The sequence below is a fragment of the Aquila chrysaetos genome, chromosome 2 (genome assembly GCF_900496995.4).
Source record: "Aquila chrysaetos chrysaetos chromosome 2, bAquChr1.4, whole genome shotgun sequence".
NCBI lineage: Eukaryota > Metazoa > Chordata > Aves > Accipitriformes > Accipitridae > Aquila > Aquila chrysaetos.
In genome coordinates this window covers 46,727,292-46,743,501 of record NC_044005.1, presented here as the reverse complement: position 1 = coordinate 46,743,501, position 16,210 = coordinate 46,727,292, and the positions used below count along the sequence as shown (strand labels likewise).

Sequence of the window (16,210 nt, the reverse complement as noted above, 5' to 3'; positions counted from 1 at the left end):
ATCCACCCGGCACAGCTCCTGCGCTGCTCCTCGTGCTTCCCGGTTTGGACCCCCGGGTGCCCCCGTGGAGAAGAGCTGGGGGCTCTGAGTCTGGGCGAGATGCTGCGGCAGCCCCATTGCTACCCAAGGACGGAGCATCTCTGGGGGATTTGGGTGCTACCATTTTCATTTGGAAATTGGAAAGCAGGAGTGATGGGAAAGCTGGAGTAAAAACAGAGAACACCCAAAGTTGGCTGAACCTCACTGAACCACAGAAAGGGTTGAGTTTAAACATTGGGCCAAGGTTGGGGCCAGGTTCTTTAACAAAAGAGTTCTGCCATTCTTCAGTTTTATACAGCTGATTAGTACAGAAAGGCGCAGGCGAGGGAAGAAAAACATTCAGCCTTCCCCAAACCTGCCCGTTCTTGGAAGCACAGCTAAAACTTATTTCCATTCCGACTGCACATTGCAAAACTCAAGGCCGCCCAGGTCTGGGAGTTGCTAATATTCCTACAAGCACTAGGCTTTTAGAAGCATCCCAGAAAGAAATTAGGTTTCTGGCTACCGTTCGAACCCACCATTTCACACTCACTGGGGCTGGGCGACAGACTGGCATCAGCTTTTCCTGGCAGAAAGAAAGAGGGCAGCAAAATCACAAACTGAAGCAAGAAGCAGCGCAACCAAACTGGGAACTTGCCAACCAAGAAGGAAGACAAAATAACTAACAGCAAACCTGAGAGCGGCAGGTTGTTTCCCCCAACCTCTACACCTCTCCTCGTTCCATTGCTCAGGTCACCCGCTGCAAAAAAAAAAAAATCTCCCTTGCCGTGGGGTCACGAGACGAGGACGGTGCCGCGGCCCCGAAGAATTTCCCTGCCGAGGAGATGCCGGGGCCGAGGGAGAGGGGGGAGCCCGGACCCCCGACAGGGTCTCAGGGTGGTGGCCACCCTGGGGGCTGTCGTCCTCAGTCCCTGTGAGCCCCCCCATGCAGTACAGGGGGTGCACAGCGGCCTCAAGGTCTCACTGCCCATGAGAGCTGTTTTAAGGTATTGGGGGGGGGGCACAGCTGCGTTGCGTGGCCGGGCCGTGAACCGCAGCGTGTCTACGCTATATAGCTGGGGAGACAGGGCAAAGAAGGAAAAATCTGTCTAAGACTGACTTGCCGGGAAACTCCAATTGCCCTTTATGCAGTCTAAACAAATATTTATTTAAATTACTCGGAACGCCCCCGTCTTCTTATTATGCATCCCCAAAGAGTGTCATAAAACGTCTACATAAAGGACTCCGTTAACCTCTGCTGCCCCGCGTTAGAGGCACATATTTCAGCTCCAGTTAAACTGAAGTTTAATAAACTCTTGGCCTCTGTAGGATCCCTCCAGCCGCCGCGGGAGCCGCTCCTCCCCTGCCCCAGTCTGGCTCCGGGTCTACGTCCACCACCGGCCTTTGCCATGAACAGCAGCCACCAAGGTGGGGAACCCCCAGCGCCGCTCCAGCCTCCGATGGGAGCCCACCATCCATCGTGGGTGCTACGCTCTCAGGCCTTGCATTTCTTTCTGTCGGGGCTATGAGGAGGAGGGAAAGGATTTTTGAAACTCTCCCCTATTTCTCCTCGGCCCCGCAATCTAACCACCAGCTTAGTGCACTTTGATCTCTGGAGGGTTAGCTCCCCATCCTTCGTGTCACAGCAGAGAGAAGGTGCGCATTTCCCATGGGAGCCGGGGTAATCTAAGTCTTTTGAATGATACCCATTGCTGACGCAAGCTGCTGCGCGCAGGAAAATGCTGGGAAACCCTGCTTGCTTCGTGGTTTAAGTGCAACGCTTTCTTCATCCAAAAAAAGTATATGCGTGTAGTTCAATAATCTCCTCTTAATGAAGTTTTGCCAGCTTATCAAGGAGTAAAAACGATACTACCTGACTTGGCCAGTTACTCTCCTGAGACATTTGTGCAAGAGCCCAAGCACATGGTTTGCAAAGGAAAGGGATGAAAATGATTTACAGAAGCAGTGAGGCAAAGGTTTATTGATAATGAGGCACTAAGAGGAAATGGGATGAATGTGCCTAAGATTCCTCTGGTAAACGAATAATGAATAGTATTCACAGCCAGCAACTTACGTTTTTCATTTCGAGTTGAGAATAGCAAGATGCAGGGCAAATGACAGTTATTAGGAAAAAAAATAATCCATTAGGTAGTACTGAGCAAGGAAAACATCCACGAAAGTGTGCTCTTACTTGCAAAAGGGGAGTCGTGAATTGCTCAAAGGATAAACTGTGCTTGTCAAATAATTCAGAGCGCTACTCACTCCGTGGTCAGAGAAGGCAAGGGGGATTTCATTTCACTTGAGGACTACTTCACCTTGCAACACATTTAATTGTCACCAGGGGACAAAAACAACAACAAAACAACAGAAGTAGGTTTGCATGAACCAAGAGAATTTGACCTTATTTTCTTCTCCACCCCTGCGGTTCGATTCTCCCCCCCAGACTGCCCGTGCCCGGCGCGCTGCGCTCCCACAGCGTCCGCCCGTCCTGCCTGTGCCCTCCAGCCGCTCGACCCCGACCACTGAAGTTACTGGGGTCTGGCCACCGCTCTTGGCGGTGACTTGAACCAGGCCCAGATACGGATCTCTCGCTATCACCTGCAGCACTGAATTCCATTATAAAGCCACTCCGGGACCCAATTTTTCTGGGGACAGACTGAACGGGAGAAGATGTTTGCCCCTTGTGCTGTTGTGGCTGCGGATGGTACCCAGAGCGGTGTGGCTCCACCGGCACCGACGGACTGTGTCTGTCACCTGGGGCTGGCCCCTGCCTGCTCAGCACCACAATTACACCCAGTGCCAGGACCAAACATATCTACAGGACGCGGGAGGCTGAGCAGCGAGACCACTGTGTGAAGGGCTTTTGTGCCTTTTCTCTTATTTCTTTCCTAACGTACTTCTCGATTCCTGGGTTTTCAGGTCATATATACTGGACCCTACCCCCGGTGAACAGTTCTCCGTTTTCTTCTCATCGTTCAGCGTGTGCGAAGGCAATCCTTACTTACTGCACAGCGTCCGCACCCTGTTCAGCAGTGTCCTCGGGGCTTCCCACAGCCTTCACCGAGCCGTGGCGGAGGGTTGCACAGAGATGCCTGAGCCACAACGAGCCCGGCGAGACGAGGCACCGCTATTGCTCATGTTGCACGGATGGCAAACCGAGACGGAGAGCCACCAAGTGCACGATCGCCACGCTGAGATACCTGAGTTTTAAAGAGTACTTAGCATTGTCTAATATTTTTGCAGCTTGGAGATGAAGGTCTTGTTGGCCTCAGCTGTGCCTCTCAGATGCCCTGAATCATGCAATACCTTCATATCTTGGTCGCCCAGCCCTACGCCCCCGTTCAATCCGACACCCTCCCCACTCTTCAGACCAAGTTTCTGCCACATCCAGATTTCTTATCCCAGCCTTCCGCTGCTTCCCCAGATAGATACAGCTTTTCTTGTGTCTGTAGTTACATCAATGTCCTCCCCTACTTCGCCTGGCTCCAAGCGAGGCTGGATCATCTGCTGGGGTAAATGGCCACTGCAAGAAGAGCGGGTTCAGACCTGGCTGGAAACATGCCCAGAACGTGGGAAATCTGCAGTGTGTTTAGGTGTGAAAATCAAAGCTGTCGCTACTGAGCGAGTGAGAGCTACAGCTCCTTAAGGCTTGTTCTTAGATAATTTTCAGAGGAAAGGCACAAAGCACATTTCCTACCCAAAGCCCAGCTCCACTGCAAGTCTGACAGTCTTGCTCCACAGCACAGTGCACCAGAACTTATGAAAAAAGACGTTGTCAGATTTTTTTTCTGACATGGAGAAAACAAAAATGTGCTTAGTTTTAGCTACATTCTTGGAAAAAGCTTAATTGATTCAGATGAACTTTAAAAAAAATAGTATTATAAAAACAGCCAGAGGCAAACAACTGCTGTGGGAGGTTTTAGGCCAAATCATTAAGTTTTGATTAAGTTAGAAGCAACTGGAGGTAGGATTTTGGTAGGAAGTGTCAGACAGTAGACACAAACAACAGTGACTCTGGTAACACGCTTCCTGACAGAGAACAAAAAAATCATGACTCTTGGAAACAGTGAAGCTCCTGGAGCACCACTAATTCTCAGCAGAACTGGATGATTACGTGAAAGATGATGACCATGAAAATCAGCCTAAATTAAAAACTGTATCCACATCGGCTGAGCTCATGCCCACTTTTGTGTTTGTTTCCAGTTAACATTCCAGGATGGGATCATATTGACACGAGTGACTGCAAATGTCAAGTAAACACCAGCAAATATTTACAGAAATCTTCTTTAGGAACCCGTGAAAAGGAGTATTGGCCCCAGAAACCTACTTCTGCCGGTGATGCTCATCCAACCAGGGAACAGAAAAGACTCTTATCTCTTGTGTCTACCGCGTACCCACCTTCCACTCACCACCACAGCTCACCTCTCAGCTGCCTGCTCCTTGCACCGGCTGACACACGCACACAATCTGCTGACGAAAGATTACTCACAAACATCCTCCAACAACGATCCCGGGTCCCAGACAGACCTCGAAAAATCATACCTTGCTCACAATTTGCAAATATAACGCAAAGGGCGTTTGTTCCTCCCGCCCCCCTCTCTCCCAAAATACTCCCTTAGGGGAACCCTTGGTTTGGGAGATTTCTGATCTACGTGTGGGCGTCTGCGTGCTGAAACAGCCCCCAGCTCAGAACGGCTCTGCCTAAAGAAGATGCCATCCCTACGCCAGTGCCACAACCAGAGCTTCGGTGTTTAAGAGTTGCATTTTCTAGCCGGGTGGGAAGCAATGGGAGGCCTTAACAGCAAGCGGGAAGAGCGACTGCAGGCAGGATGGCCTAGAGAGGAGAATAAAATACACAGTCATAAAACACGGGCTGGAATCAATACATGTCGAAAGCGCCGGTCTGAAAGGTACGTACTGTTTCAGTTTCCTAGCCGAGAGTAAGCAAGACCCCTTCTCACCCGCTCCATCTTTAGAAATAAGCCTATCTGCAAGGGTATGGAAAGAACGGAATTTGGGAAGAACAGATAAACACTTCAGTTTCCAATGTCTGAGGACTCCTGGTATTGATGGGGCCACCGGCTGGCTTCTGCTCCCCAAAGCATCCCCGGCTCTTGGGCTCAGAGCATCTGGAAGCAAAGCTGCTGGGGGCTGCAGCGGGTTGCTTTCTCCTTCCTTCTCCTGTCAGACTAGGCTTCCTGCAGGCTGCCATCTCGGATTTACTATCTCACCGTACATTTGGGTCATGATTTTGCAGACTTCACGAGAGGCGAACATGCCTGTACGGGAATATGTGATTTCTGCTGCAATTCATTTTGTTCGTAAGGCTCTCAGGAGAAGATATACAGTCAGAAGTAAATAATGGGGCTCCAAACTACAGAAGTCCTTCAGCGAACACAGTTATGAGGCTGTAGCTTCCAATAAGCCAGGGGTTTAGAGCCAAGGTTTTAGTGCTAGAGGAAACTGGAAGCTCTTCATCCCGAAGAAGGGGTCAGAGAGCCCCTGTGCTGTCAGTACCAAGAGGCTTGCCTGGAATTAGGGACTTTCTGCCTATTTGCAGCTCGTGTCCTCTGTTTTCCAAAGCAAAGATGCAGCTTCCCGAATCGGCTTATATCACACTGTTCTTCCCCATTGACACCTCCTACAGCTGAGGCTTATAAACAGGGATAGCACGACTGCTATACAGTCCAGTTTGTTTCAAACTATAGTGCATACTGGACTAAATAACCTTCCCCTGCAAGTAACTCCTTTGCAAAATAACTCCCAGCTGAGAGGGATGGGGGATGTGTGTGCATGTAACTTTGTCAAGAACGTGATCTGACATAAACAGAAAAGAAAACTTTGGTGCTCCATCTCCTGTCAGTAGCTGGACTGTGATGTTCAGATGCTACAGTAAGAAGCTCTATAGATTACTAGCAGCCGGGAACAGTCTGGAAGCCAGCGTATCATCTATTTAATGGGTCTTGCCCCCAGGAGAAAGCTCTGCCAGGAGAGCTGGGGGCTGTGGAGCAGAGCTGCCTGCCTGGGGAAGGGGTGGCCTGGCACAACGTCCCCTCGTGCAGGACACGACAGGGCGAGGAGCGGGCACGGACAGCCCCGCCGGGCTCAACCGTGGTGCCACGCTGCGCTGCCCGGTCCCCTGCCTACCCCTGCCCGCAGGTCCGGGCGTACCTAGCCTTGCTCTGGGATGTGCTTCGAGCGCTCTTCGGCGCCTTCATCTGCCGGTTTCGTCGGCTTGCCCGTGCTCGCACCGCTGCGTCAGTACTTCTAGCACGGGGCTGAGCAAAAGGGAACTGCTTGGCTCACCACCGCCAGGCACCCCTGCAAAACCATCCCCTGGCCAGCCTCCTGCCAGCAGAACCCAGACCCAGGGACCTGCTTCTCCTCAGACGTATGGGGAGGAAGAGCGTCAGAGCAACCAATTTAGCTATTGACATACTCGTATCGCGTTTGCCTGCCGGGCCATTTTCACAGAGCCAGCTCAGACTGACCCTGCTCCCACTGGGATGCCGCTGCAGGCTTTCAGCTGCTGCTCCCTTTCCTTTTGACCCCCCGAGAAGGAGTTCTCAGCAGAGTTTTTGGTTTTAACGAAACCTGTGGGCTAAACCGGGCCATTCCCTATTTTTCCCCAGTAGGGAACTGATTTCTGTCAGGCTCAACATCCACAGCTGTATTCTTGGCTTTCAGGACCCACTCAGTTCCCCTCATAACTCCTCCTGGGCCAGGACCCACTGGCCCCTTACGTGTTAACGCATGCATGTGGTCACTGCTACACGCCATGGCTTATCTCCTTCGGACTCCTAATCTCTCCATCTCCATGGGATGTGGAATCAGCCAGGTTTCCACACATAAGCCTACATCAGAGAACACGCACGTTGCCTGAGGCAATACTCGCATTTGTTTTTCTCTAGAAAAACCTGAGCCGTTCCACTTTTAGTTTTTGCGGAGTCCAGATAGGCCAGACCAGTGCATACCAAACGGCCCAAATTTACAAACTTCTTGCAAGGAGCGTGCTATGTTTCCTGGCTAATGCCCCAAAAGGAGAACGGGGGTCAGACTGCACTTTCCTTTTCTACTTCTCTGAAAGTCATTAAAATCAACAGAATAGACAAAGGGCTGGATTAGTCCTGGTCCTTTTGTCATTCTGGTGTAAAGTATCTGGGGGGGGGTGATTCAGTTGCCCACTCATAGGTTTCTAGTGCTGTGCAAGACACGCTAAGGTCTCTCAGATGCCGACATAGGGCAGGCAGATACCGAGGCCTTAAGGAGCAGCACTGGGAGACCAGGCAGTGTAAACTGGGGCATCTAGGCCACGCGTCATGCAGTTGGCTCAATGCCTCCTCCCAGGCCCAGCCAAGCTTCCCCTCTCCACCATCTGTAGGATGCTGGGTACCTCCTATTGCATTTGCTAGCCTCTGATTAACCTGCTGAAACACTTTGGCCTCAAAGCCTCTGCCTTGTTGCACGGTCTTCATGTCTAGGTCCCCAAATATGGTGAAAAATTCATCCCTTAGAAGCTTGGTTGCATTCACAGCCTCTTGGTTCCTTTTTGGGTAAGCTTCAGGTCATTTTCTAAAGAAATCCATAGCTACCAACAAATATTGTCTGGCAGATTCCATCTCAGGCAAAGGCCCAACAACATCAACAGCAATGAATCGCAGTAAAGTCCCCAGGAGACACTGCTCAGTAGGGTTTCTCCCCATCTTCGGGGACCCACTTTTGAAATACTACACATGCAAGAAATGCACCACATTTCCTGTAGTAATTTTCCATCATCTGTCGGCATTTTCCTAAAAACCAGTTCTCTCTTGGCTCGACTAAGGATTTTGCAACCTCAAGATGTCCAACGGTTTTGACATCATAAAGAAACCTCAGAACCTCCGTTTTGAGTGTTTCGGGTATAATGAACTCTCATGAATACTCATCACCCATTGTTTTATTTCCCCATCTCCTATACAACATTTCATCTTTAAATTCCAAGCCTTCCCACCATGACCAGAGAGCTTTTGCCCTGCTACTCTGAAGAGACTCTATACTCAAAAGCAGACACGGTTGCCAAATGAGGGGGTTTTTTTTCAATCACACCTTGTTTTGATACCGGGAGCCTTCTTGAGGGACACTTCTAACTCCTTGAACTCTGCTCTTGCAAACCTACACCTACCGGATGAAGCAGGAGCATTTTCATTCCTGCAGACAGTGAAAGAAAGGTGAAAAAAAAGGATGCAGCCTCAATCTTTTCTTGCTCTCCTGCTGAGGGAGGTGTCCACCCCCAAAAAAGGCATTTGAACAAGGCGTTGGCAGAACTAGCCTTTGGTGACGACGGTCTCGTGTCAGCGCCATCCCCACCCCACAGGCACCCCCCAGCTCTGTTCAACAGAAACTGCTTCAGCTCTGAAAATGCCCAGCCGCTCTCCTCCAGCCACCGAGGTAGCTTTCTCTTCTCCCAAGGAGCATGTGGAGCTTTTGTAATCCTGGCACGTCTGCAGCTGAGCCTCCAGCAGCAGGACCAGTGCCCTGCAAGGCCAGGCGGGCTGACAGTGCCTCGCTCCCTTCCCTGGCATCGGGGAAGGGCTGCCCCATCGCCCCAGGTGCGTGTTACACCTCTTTTCAACAGTTCTCATTGCTCTGGGTTCAATTTCAGATTGGCAGCCTCCAGCTCACGACAGCCTGTTTATAAAACATTATCGGTTCCTATTAAAGGGTCTCCCATACGCCAGGGTATCCTCAGCTGTAACGCAGGGACTGGGTGGCTGGCCATGGAATACCTGCTCTGTTGGGCTCTTGAGTGAGGGTCGCCTTACACAGGTGATGGGAGACCCACGCTACAGTTTGCTACAGACTTGTGCTAACACGAAAGCCATTTTCACCTCCAGATATCCACTGTGGAAATCAAAATGAACCCAGTAAGGCACATCCCAGATATTATCTATTAATGGTAAGGCACAAGCACCCTTTGATTAATATATTACACTGCAAAGCTCTTGCTGGCCTTTTTTCCTAACCAGGACAACAGATGAGGTCCAAGAACTGGCTGCAAGCTCAAAGAGACAGCTCAGGGGCCTGCCCACGGAGGCAGGCACCGCAAACAGATTGCCCAAACCTCTTTCTTTCACATGAGCCGTGTCTTTAAAGGAAAACACCGCAGGCTGCTGCTCACGGACAAGGTCCCAACCACAGTGATGTACATGCTGAGTGTCAGGTCATCTCCTACCTTGGCTATGCTGAGCATTTTCCTGGATCCCGGCGGTCCAGTCTCCCGCATGCATTTCTCCCCAGCGAGGACGCTTTCCTCAGACCCTGCCTTTCCTTACACCCATGGGGTGGCTCCATTTTGGATTGTTCCATCATCTCCCTCTCTGTCTAGTTTCAGTTACCAACTGCAGCACCTGAGCGAGCATCTGCGATGCCCATGAATTACGCAGGCGATAAACCCCTCTCTTGCTGCTTGACTTCCCCCGTTGCCCTCCCTCTGAAGTGGACCGCTGTCAAATGGAGGCAAATAGGTTGTTGAACCAAGAACTCCGATTTTTGCCACCAAGGCTGAGGAAAAGGGGATTTCCAGTACAACCAGCCACAAAAGTACCCTTCCCAAAAGCAAACTAATTAAAGGCTACAAAGGAAGAGTGGGCTTCTCTGAACACCAACTTAATATCCAGCCCTGGGCACCGCAAAGCCTTGCTACAGCCTCAACTCTAACTTAAAACCAGCATCACCCAGCTTTGCATGTGCAGCTTCAGTCCCCGTTTCCTGAGTTGAGTTTGGGCCTTTCAGCAGATTTTTACGAGGCTCTGTCCTGACTAGCCATATATTTATAACAACCCTCTCTGTGGCTATTTCCCCTCCCCACCAGAGCCGCACTTAACCAAGCTGCTGCGCTCATGTTTGATGTTGTAGCCAATCCCCCATTGCTTTCTATCCTGCCTAAGTCTCTTTTCCTAATAGCTTGAAGTGGTATGAACAGGATGGAAATACTCTTCTCTCTAGCACAGGACCTCATACCTATATAAAGCAACCAGCTTCCCTTCTCTTCCAGTAGCAGCCTTCCAACTTCTATTCAAGGGCTGAAATGCAATATTTACGCTCTGCCATAAATCCCACAGCTTCATGGAGTGTTTCTGGCCTCCTGCACGATCTGCCTAAGTGTCTAGCAATTGGTCCATCGGCTATTTATCTTGGAAGTCCTCACTGGCATCTGGAGACGTGAGGAACACAAAATGTCTGCAGGTCCTCTGCCAATTTAGGTGGGTCTCCTCTTCCTCTTGCCTTCTAGCATTTGGCTGTGTCCTGTCTAGCTCAGACTGATATCTGGCTCCAATCTGCTTACGAAGGTTCAGACCAAATCTTGATAAGCCAGGTTATGTCTATAACGCAGTGCTTCTCAGCTCTCAGGTATGGGTCCTTGCCACAGCTGTGCTCCTGACTCCACTCCAGGATGAGGTCTGGGCATGCACCATCCCAGGGAAGGCTGGAAAAGAACCGCACGGTGCTCCAGAAGGTCTCACAGCCTCCTGAACTGGAGACCAGCACCGCGGTCCAGGCTCCAGAGCGTACCCCTGCCCCAGCGTTTGGCCTCAGGCTCTTCCCTGTGAAGAAGCGCACGGAGAGCAAAGCTCTGTCCGGCTCCTCTTTCCAGCCAGCCACGTGGTGGGAACGGACATGCATCAACCTCCCATGGGGTCTTTTCTCGAGTGGCGTCGCTGGGGCTGGGAAAAACCTGATGCCGTGGGGCTCCACGTGCTTGCGTTACAGAGCACGCACGCTGGAAACGGCCAGACCCAACAGCCTGAGACCAACTCCACGCCCAGCAAGCTGGTGAGCCTCTGGTTTCCTTTTCGAGATGCGTTTCTATTCTTTCAGAAACCTTGCGGTGGCTCAGGCCTCCTATTAACTTTCAGGCTGAATAACATTTTCCTCTTTCCCCTGTTTTGTGAAACATCTTCTGGCCAGTGTCACGCACGTTCCCCAGCACCTCGTGGAGCCAGGGTCTTGCAGCTGGGCCTTCAGATCTCTCTGGGCACTGTCCCAGCACAGAGTCATTCTCTGACTGTTTTTGACCCTTTCTGGGATAATTCCCGATATTGCCCTCTCTCCCTGGGCACGGTTTACATCTTTATTTTGTTTTGATTTGATTCTGGCGTGAATTCCTTTCACTTCCTACTGCTCCTGAATAGGTTAGATGTCTGCAAGCACCTTTGTTATCTGGTCCCTCTTGCATCAAAAGAATGAATACAGTTCCCCATTTTCCTCCTTGGAAACTGCATCCTACCCCGACGCCGGTGTTACGGCTCCAGACTGAAGCGGTCAGCCAATACCCGAAGTCCTGAGGAGGCAGCTACAGGGAGGAACTGATGAGACCCAAGGTATTTCTTTTATGCAGAGGTGCTTGCACGCAAAGGCCTATCTCCCTAAACACTACGGCAATCAGATAGGAGTTATTTTGAGACGTTACAAGTTTCTTTTATTTCCCCCAGACGGAAGCCTGCCCAAAACGTTTGTTCTGTCTCCTCCTCAGGTTCCTCATTTCCCATTGATAGCACTTCTCTGATGGGCCTTGACTTTCTTTTGACTCCCCCTCTTTGGTTTTATAGTGTTTTCAGACTTTTACTGAATAAAGGCACTTGCTATCTTCATAAACCCCACAGGGTTTTCACCCAGCCTCAGCGTACAGCACATCTATCAGTGACTAAGCCAGCTTACCTTTCAGGCTCCATCACCAGCTGAAAACCCACTTGCCTTACAGCTAATGAACACAGTTCTTGCTAATAAAGAATATATTTAGAAATAATACTGATTCAACCATCTGTTTCCAGCAAGCAGATTAACTGCCACAGGATAAACCTTTAAACCGCATCTTCACTAAAAAAAAATTTATCAGATGTAAATAGGCATTTAACTGCTGAGTTAGGCGATGCAATGGTCTTCGATCACTGCAGATAAGGAGACACCGTAGTTCATGACATACCAGCTTGTCATGGCTAAATCCTGCTGGGACCTGAAGATAGCAGCTACTAAATGTTGAATCACAGCTATTCTCAACAGAGAGATAAAGAATTTGATGCTGGTGGATTCGTACTTATATAGTCCATAAAACCAGTTGCAGATCACCTTCCATAATAGTGCTGAGTCTGCCACTGCTCATTGCCCATCCAAGATAGATCCTCTTCTTCTTCCCCTGCCTGTCATTCATCTCTCTTCCTTCCTCCCTCTATCCCTCTTCCCTATTCCTCACCGACCCGTCTCTCTTGGATCAAAAAATGGCCCTAGAAGTACCGTGGTGATCGCAATTGCTCTTTCACATCATGTCTACTTATGTGACAGTCAAAATATGAAGATGATTTGCAAGCATGAATGAAAACACGGCCAAGCAGATTCACCAGTGTGTATAATAACATTGATTCATCTGAACTTACACAGAAAATAAAGTGGAGGTCATTTATTTAATATATGTAAGTAGCTTTCCTCCTTTACTTATGAACTTTCATTTACAAGTTGAGGCAGCTGAGACATGTAACTATGGTAAATTACTCTAACGCTTTATTCATATGAAATGTTCCCATCCATCTCTTAGTAAATGCTTCTCAAGTCACAGGGGTCCTATATTAGCTGCGCTACTGCTCAGGCTTCTCCTAATCCAGAACTATTTCTTTTCCTTTTGAAAATGTATCCACGTGAAGATATTAGACCTACGCTTTCCAGGCTGATTAACAACTGAGATGGGCTTTTTTTTTTTTTCCCCAAACACGTAGGAGGAATACCTCAGAAACATATGATTTTTGGGGCAGGGATTTCTCAGCATTTTCTGAAAAGCAGTGACCAACCTGTATCTTGTGTTGGCCATATAGGTTGCCCACGCTCATGAGTTGCGTTTTAAAGGTGAGACCATTAATATGGGTTGGTAGGTTGAGCCTATTTCATGTACCGAGAGACCTAAGCATATGAAAACACATCAATTGCTACAGCTTCTTGCACCAAGTAAGGACCTGGCTGTTAGGAAACCTAAGTTCAGCCCCTTCCAAAGTCAAACACAGGCCACCTACTCTGTGAGTTTTCTGGCTCCGGCAGCGGGCTCCTTCTCCAGCCCGCCGAGAGCCTCCTTCTGCCGGAGCCACGGCCCTGGGAAGGTCACCCTGATGCCACCGAGCAGCAACAGTTTCGCCTTGCACAGGCCACTCGCAGGTTGCGAGTCTCAGTTTTTCCTACTGCAAAATGGGAAGAAAAGTCTCTTACTGCCACAGGATGCATCACGCTTTTTACCTGAGAATTGCTACAGCTACCCAAATGCCCTGAACAAGATAATAAAGCGGCTTAAGGACTCCAGGGAGCAAAACTGGCTAAAGAGCCAGGAACTAGGGCGACCGAACGGACAGGGCCGTGGCTGGAGGTGTCCCTTAGCGGCAGACCTTGGCTCGGAGCCTCCCAGACACCACCTCCCTCTTACAAGGGAAACTCATCACGGCTTTGAACGCAGGGCTTGGAAAAGGAATAAATCTTCCAGATCTGAGGGATTGCAGTCTGCACATTAGCTCCCCTTAAACCCTGAGTGCATTTAACTTGGGAGGTTAGAAACCACAGCCAAAGAAATCTCTTTTGATTCACAACTTGTTTTGAGCAGTCACCCATAAAGCAGCCAGTGAATCACTCCAGCCAGTTAGTCATGCAACCACACTGAACGTACACTCAAAAGGCTGCACAAAATAAACAGCCTGCAGCTCCAGATAACACACACACAGCTCATTTGCGCTATCTGGCATCAGCATATATTGTTAATAGGACTCCTACACCAAACCCTTAGGAAAAGACGCACTCAGTAAGCATCTCCAAATCTCTCTCCCCATCAGTATTTTTCTCGTCTGCTGCGCGCTGAGTTGCTTTCAAAACAATTCAGACTAGTAAAAGTTTTAAGACTCTTTCTTTCCGCACCCTTCTTGTTGCTGGTAACGTCCTGCTGGGGTTACAAGCGTGCGCAGCAGCTAAAGCGGAGTTAATCCCGATCAGCAGCGGACAAGTCGAAAACGAACAGCTCTAGTGCGAAGAGAAATCTTCCCGCAAGTAGGGAATGGGGGAGGCTCCCTCTCCCCTGACACATGAGCGTTATAAACAGCTCGGGTCAGGAATCCTCTCAAAGCCTCCAGCCAAGATCTACCGTCCAAGTCAAGAGAGAAGCGCAAAACACCTTGGGGAAGAGCCGCGAATAAATCTTCCTGCGCGGCCGGGGTGAGGAGCGTGAGCCCTACCTTCGCCTCCTGCTCCCTGAGGAAATCCCGCAGGTTTCCGCGGAGGAGATCCCGCACCTCCGAGTGTCTGTTCAAAGAGAGCCTTAGCCAAACTCCTGGCGAGAGCTCCCTCCCCTCCCTGGGAGGGTGCCGGAGCCCTTGAATGGCAGATCTGGTGGCCCTATTGTGGAAAAGAGAGGGCGATTGCCAGGGCGGCGTCAGCAGCAGCAGCAGCAGCAGCAGCAGCACGCCGGGAGCCGGCGGCCGAGCCGAGCCGAACCGAGCCGGGCAGCCGGCCCTGCAGCACCCGGGAAGGGGCCGGCCCCGCTCCCCTCCCCGCCCTCGCTGGCTCCTCTCGCCCGCTTCTTCTTCTCCCTGATGCCCGCCCAGGGTTCCGTCCCCCCCCCCCCCCCGCCTTCCCACTCGCGCCTCCCTCCCGCATACTTCTCCCCTTTATACTCTCCTCTTGCCCCCCGCGGGGATCAGGGCAGCAGCAGCACCCCCCGGTGCGGGGAAGGAGCTCGGGTGGGAGCCGAAATCAAAGCTGCGGGGGAGAGGGAAGGGGTAGGCAGGACCGGGGCGGCCACCGGGACCCCCACCCAAACCAGCCCCCTGTGCGGGGGACAAGGCATCGCCCTGCAAGAATCCCGGGGAGAGCCCACGGTGCCGGGTACCCCCCCCCAACCACCACCTTCCCCGGGCTCAGGGGCTGCGGTCGGAGCCGGGGAAAGGCGGGGGGGGGGGGGCAGATGCCGCCGGTCCTCCCCGGCGAGAACGGCAAAGCCGTCGAATATCGGCGGGGGATGTGCGCGGCACCGCGGGGAGCCCCCAGCGCCTGGCAGCCGGCGGTCTCTCACGGGAGGCGGAGGGGGGGGGGGGGGGGACCCGCCAGCGAGCTCGTTCCTGCCGTGCCTGCAGTTTACATTACATTAAGGGGGGAGGAGGAGGAGGAGAAATGCATTAAAAGTGTCAATTTAAAAAAGCACGCAGCGAGCCTCTGATTCCTACGGCAGTTGCTTTCTGCACTTCTATTAATAACGCACTTTAGGCTGCGCTTTTTATTTGCTCGCTAAATAAAAGAAATGGTCGTTATTTGCATAACGCGGCACTTAAAGAATTTCCTCTGTTAGAGAAAGCCCGTTTCCTTTCTCCTGTTTCCTTTGAGCAAACATCCCTATCACATTCGCCTTCGCTCCCCAAAGGATTTTTTTTTTTCCAGGCCGTATTTCTAGCCAGCAATATACTTATATATTTGTGAGTGTATACGGGTATATGCGTACATATGTTTCAAGACATACAACTTACTTCAGCTCCACGCAGTAGAAATAGCGACTCAGATTACTACAGCACATAAATCATCGGAAAGCTTTTTCCCCTCCTAAGCCAAGATATATAACCTGTTCTGAGGGCTTTTATTCAAGATTTCGGCTTTAATTGCCGGTGCCGGTCTGCGGGATAACCCGTACCCCTATTTACGGCTGGGATGGGGGGGGGGGGGGGGTGCTGTGCGAGGCCGCCGGCCCGTCAGCAGAGCGGAGAACGGCGGGGAGCCCCGATGGGAGCCCCCCCCCCCCGCAAGGACCAGGCCGGCAGCCGCCGCTCCGAGGGGGCTGCAGGGAGCCCGGCCGGTAGCCAGGGCCGCCCGGTGCCACCGGCCCTGCCAGCAGCCGGGCTGGAAGCTCTTAGGCGACCGCCGCTGGTGTCCTCCGTGTATTTACGGCCACAGCTCTCCCTTGGCCTATATTTATCCGTACAATGCGATGGAAGGGCTTAGATCTAGAAATAGAAGCCGAGAGCAATAGATGGCAGGCACGGCCTTTTTATAACTTGAAACGAGTTGTTTATTAAAGAATTAAAATAAAATTAAAAAAAAAAAAGGGGGGGGGGGGGCCACCCCTGCTCGCCGTGCCTCCCGCCGGCCCGGGCCCCGCCGTACCGGGCTCGCCCCGGGGGGGGTTCTACAAGCGAGGAGGGGAAAA

General features: G+C 51.2%; 1 protein-coding gene across 3 annotated transcripts in view; it reads right to left on the bottom strand.

The window, feature by feature from the left end:
- Positions 1 to 16,210, bottom strand: part of ALX4 (ALX homeobox 4) — a 61,414-nt gene that overhangs the window by 20,621 nt on the left and 24,583 nt on the right. For 2 of the 3 annotated variants that reach the window (XM_030006938.1, XM_030006942.1), the window contains one exon: positions 713 to 778. The exons of the other annotated variant lie outside the window; for it this stretch is intronic. In XM_030006938.1, the coding sequence (XP_029862798.1) occupies positions 713 to 778 (66 nt within the window). The remainder of the gene's footprint in view (positions 1 to 712; positions 779 to 16,210) is intronic. 3 annotated transcript variants of the gene reach the window in all.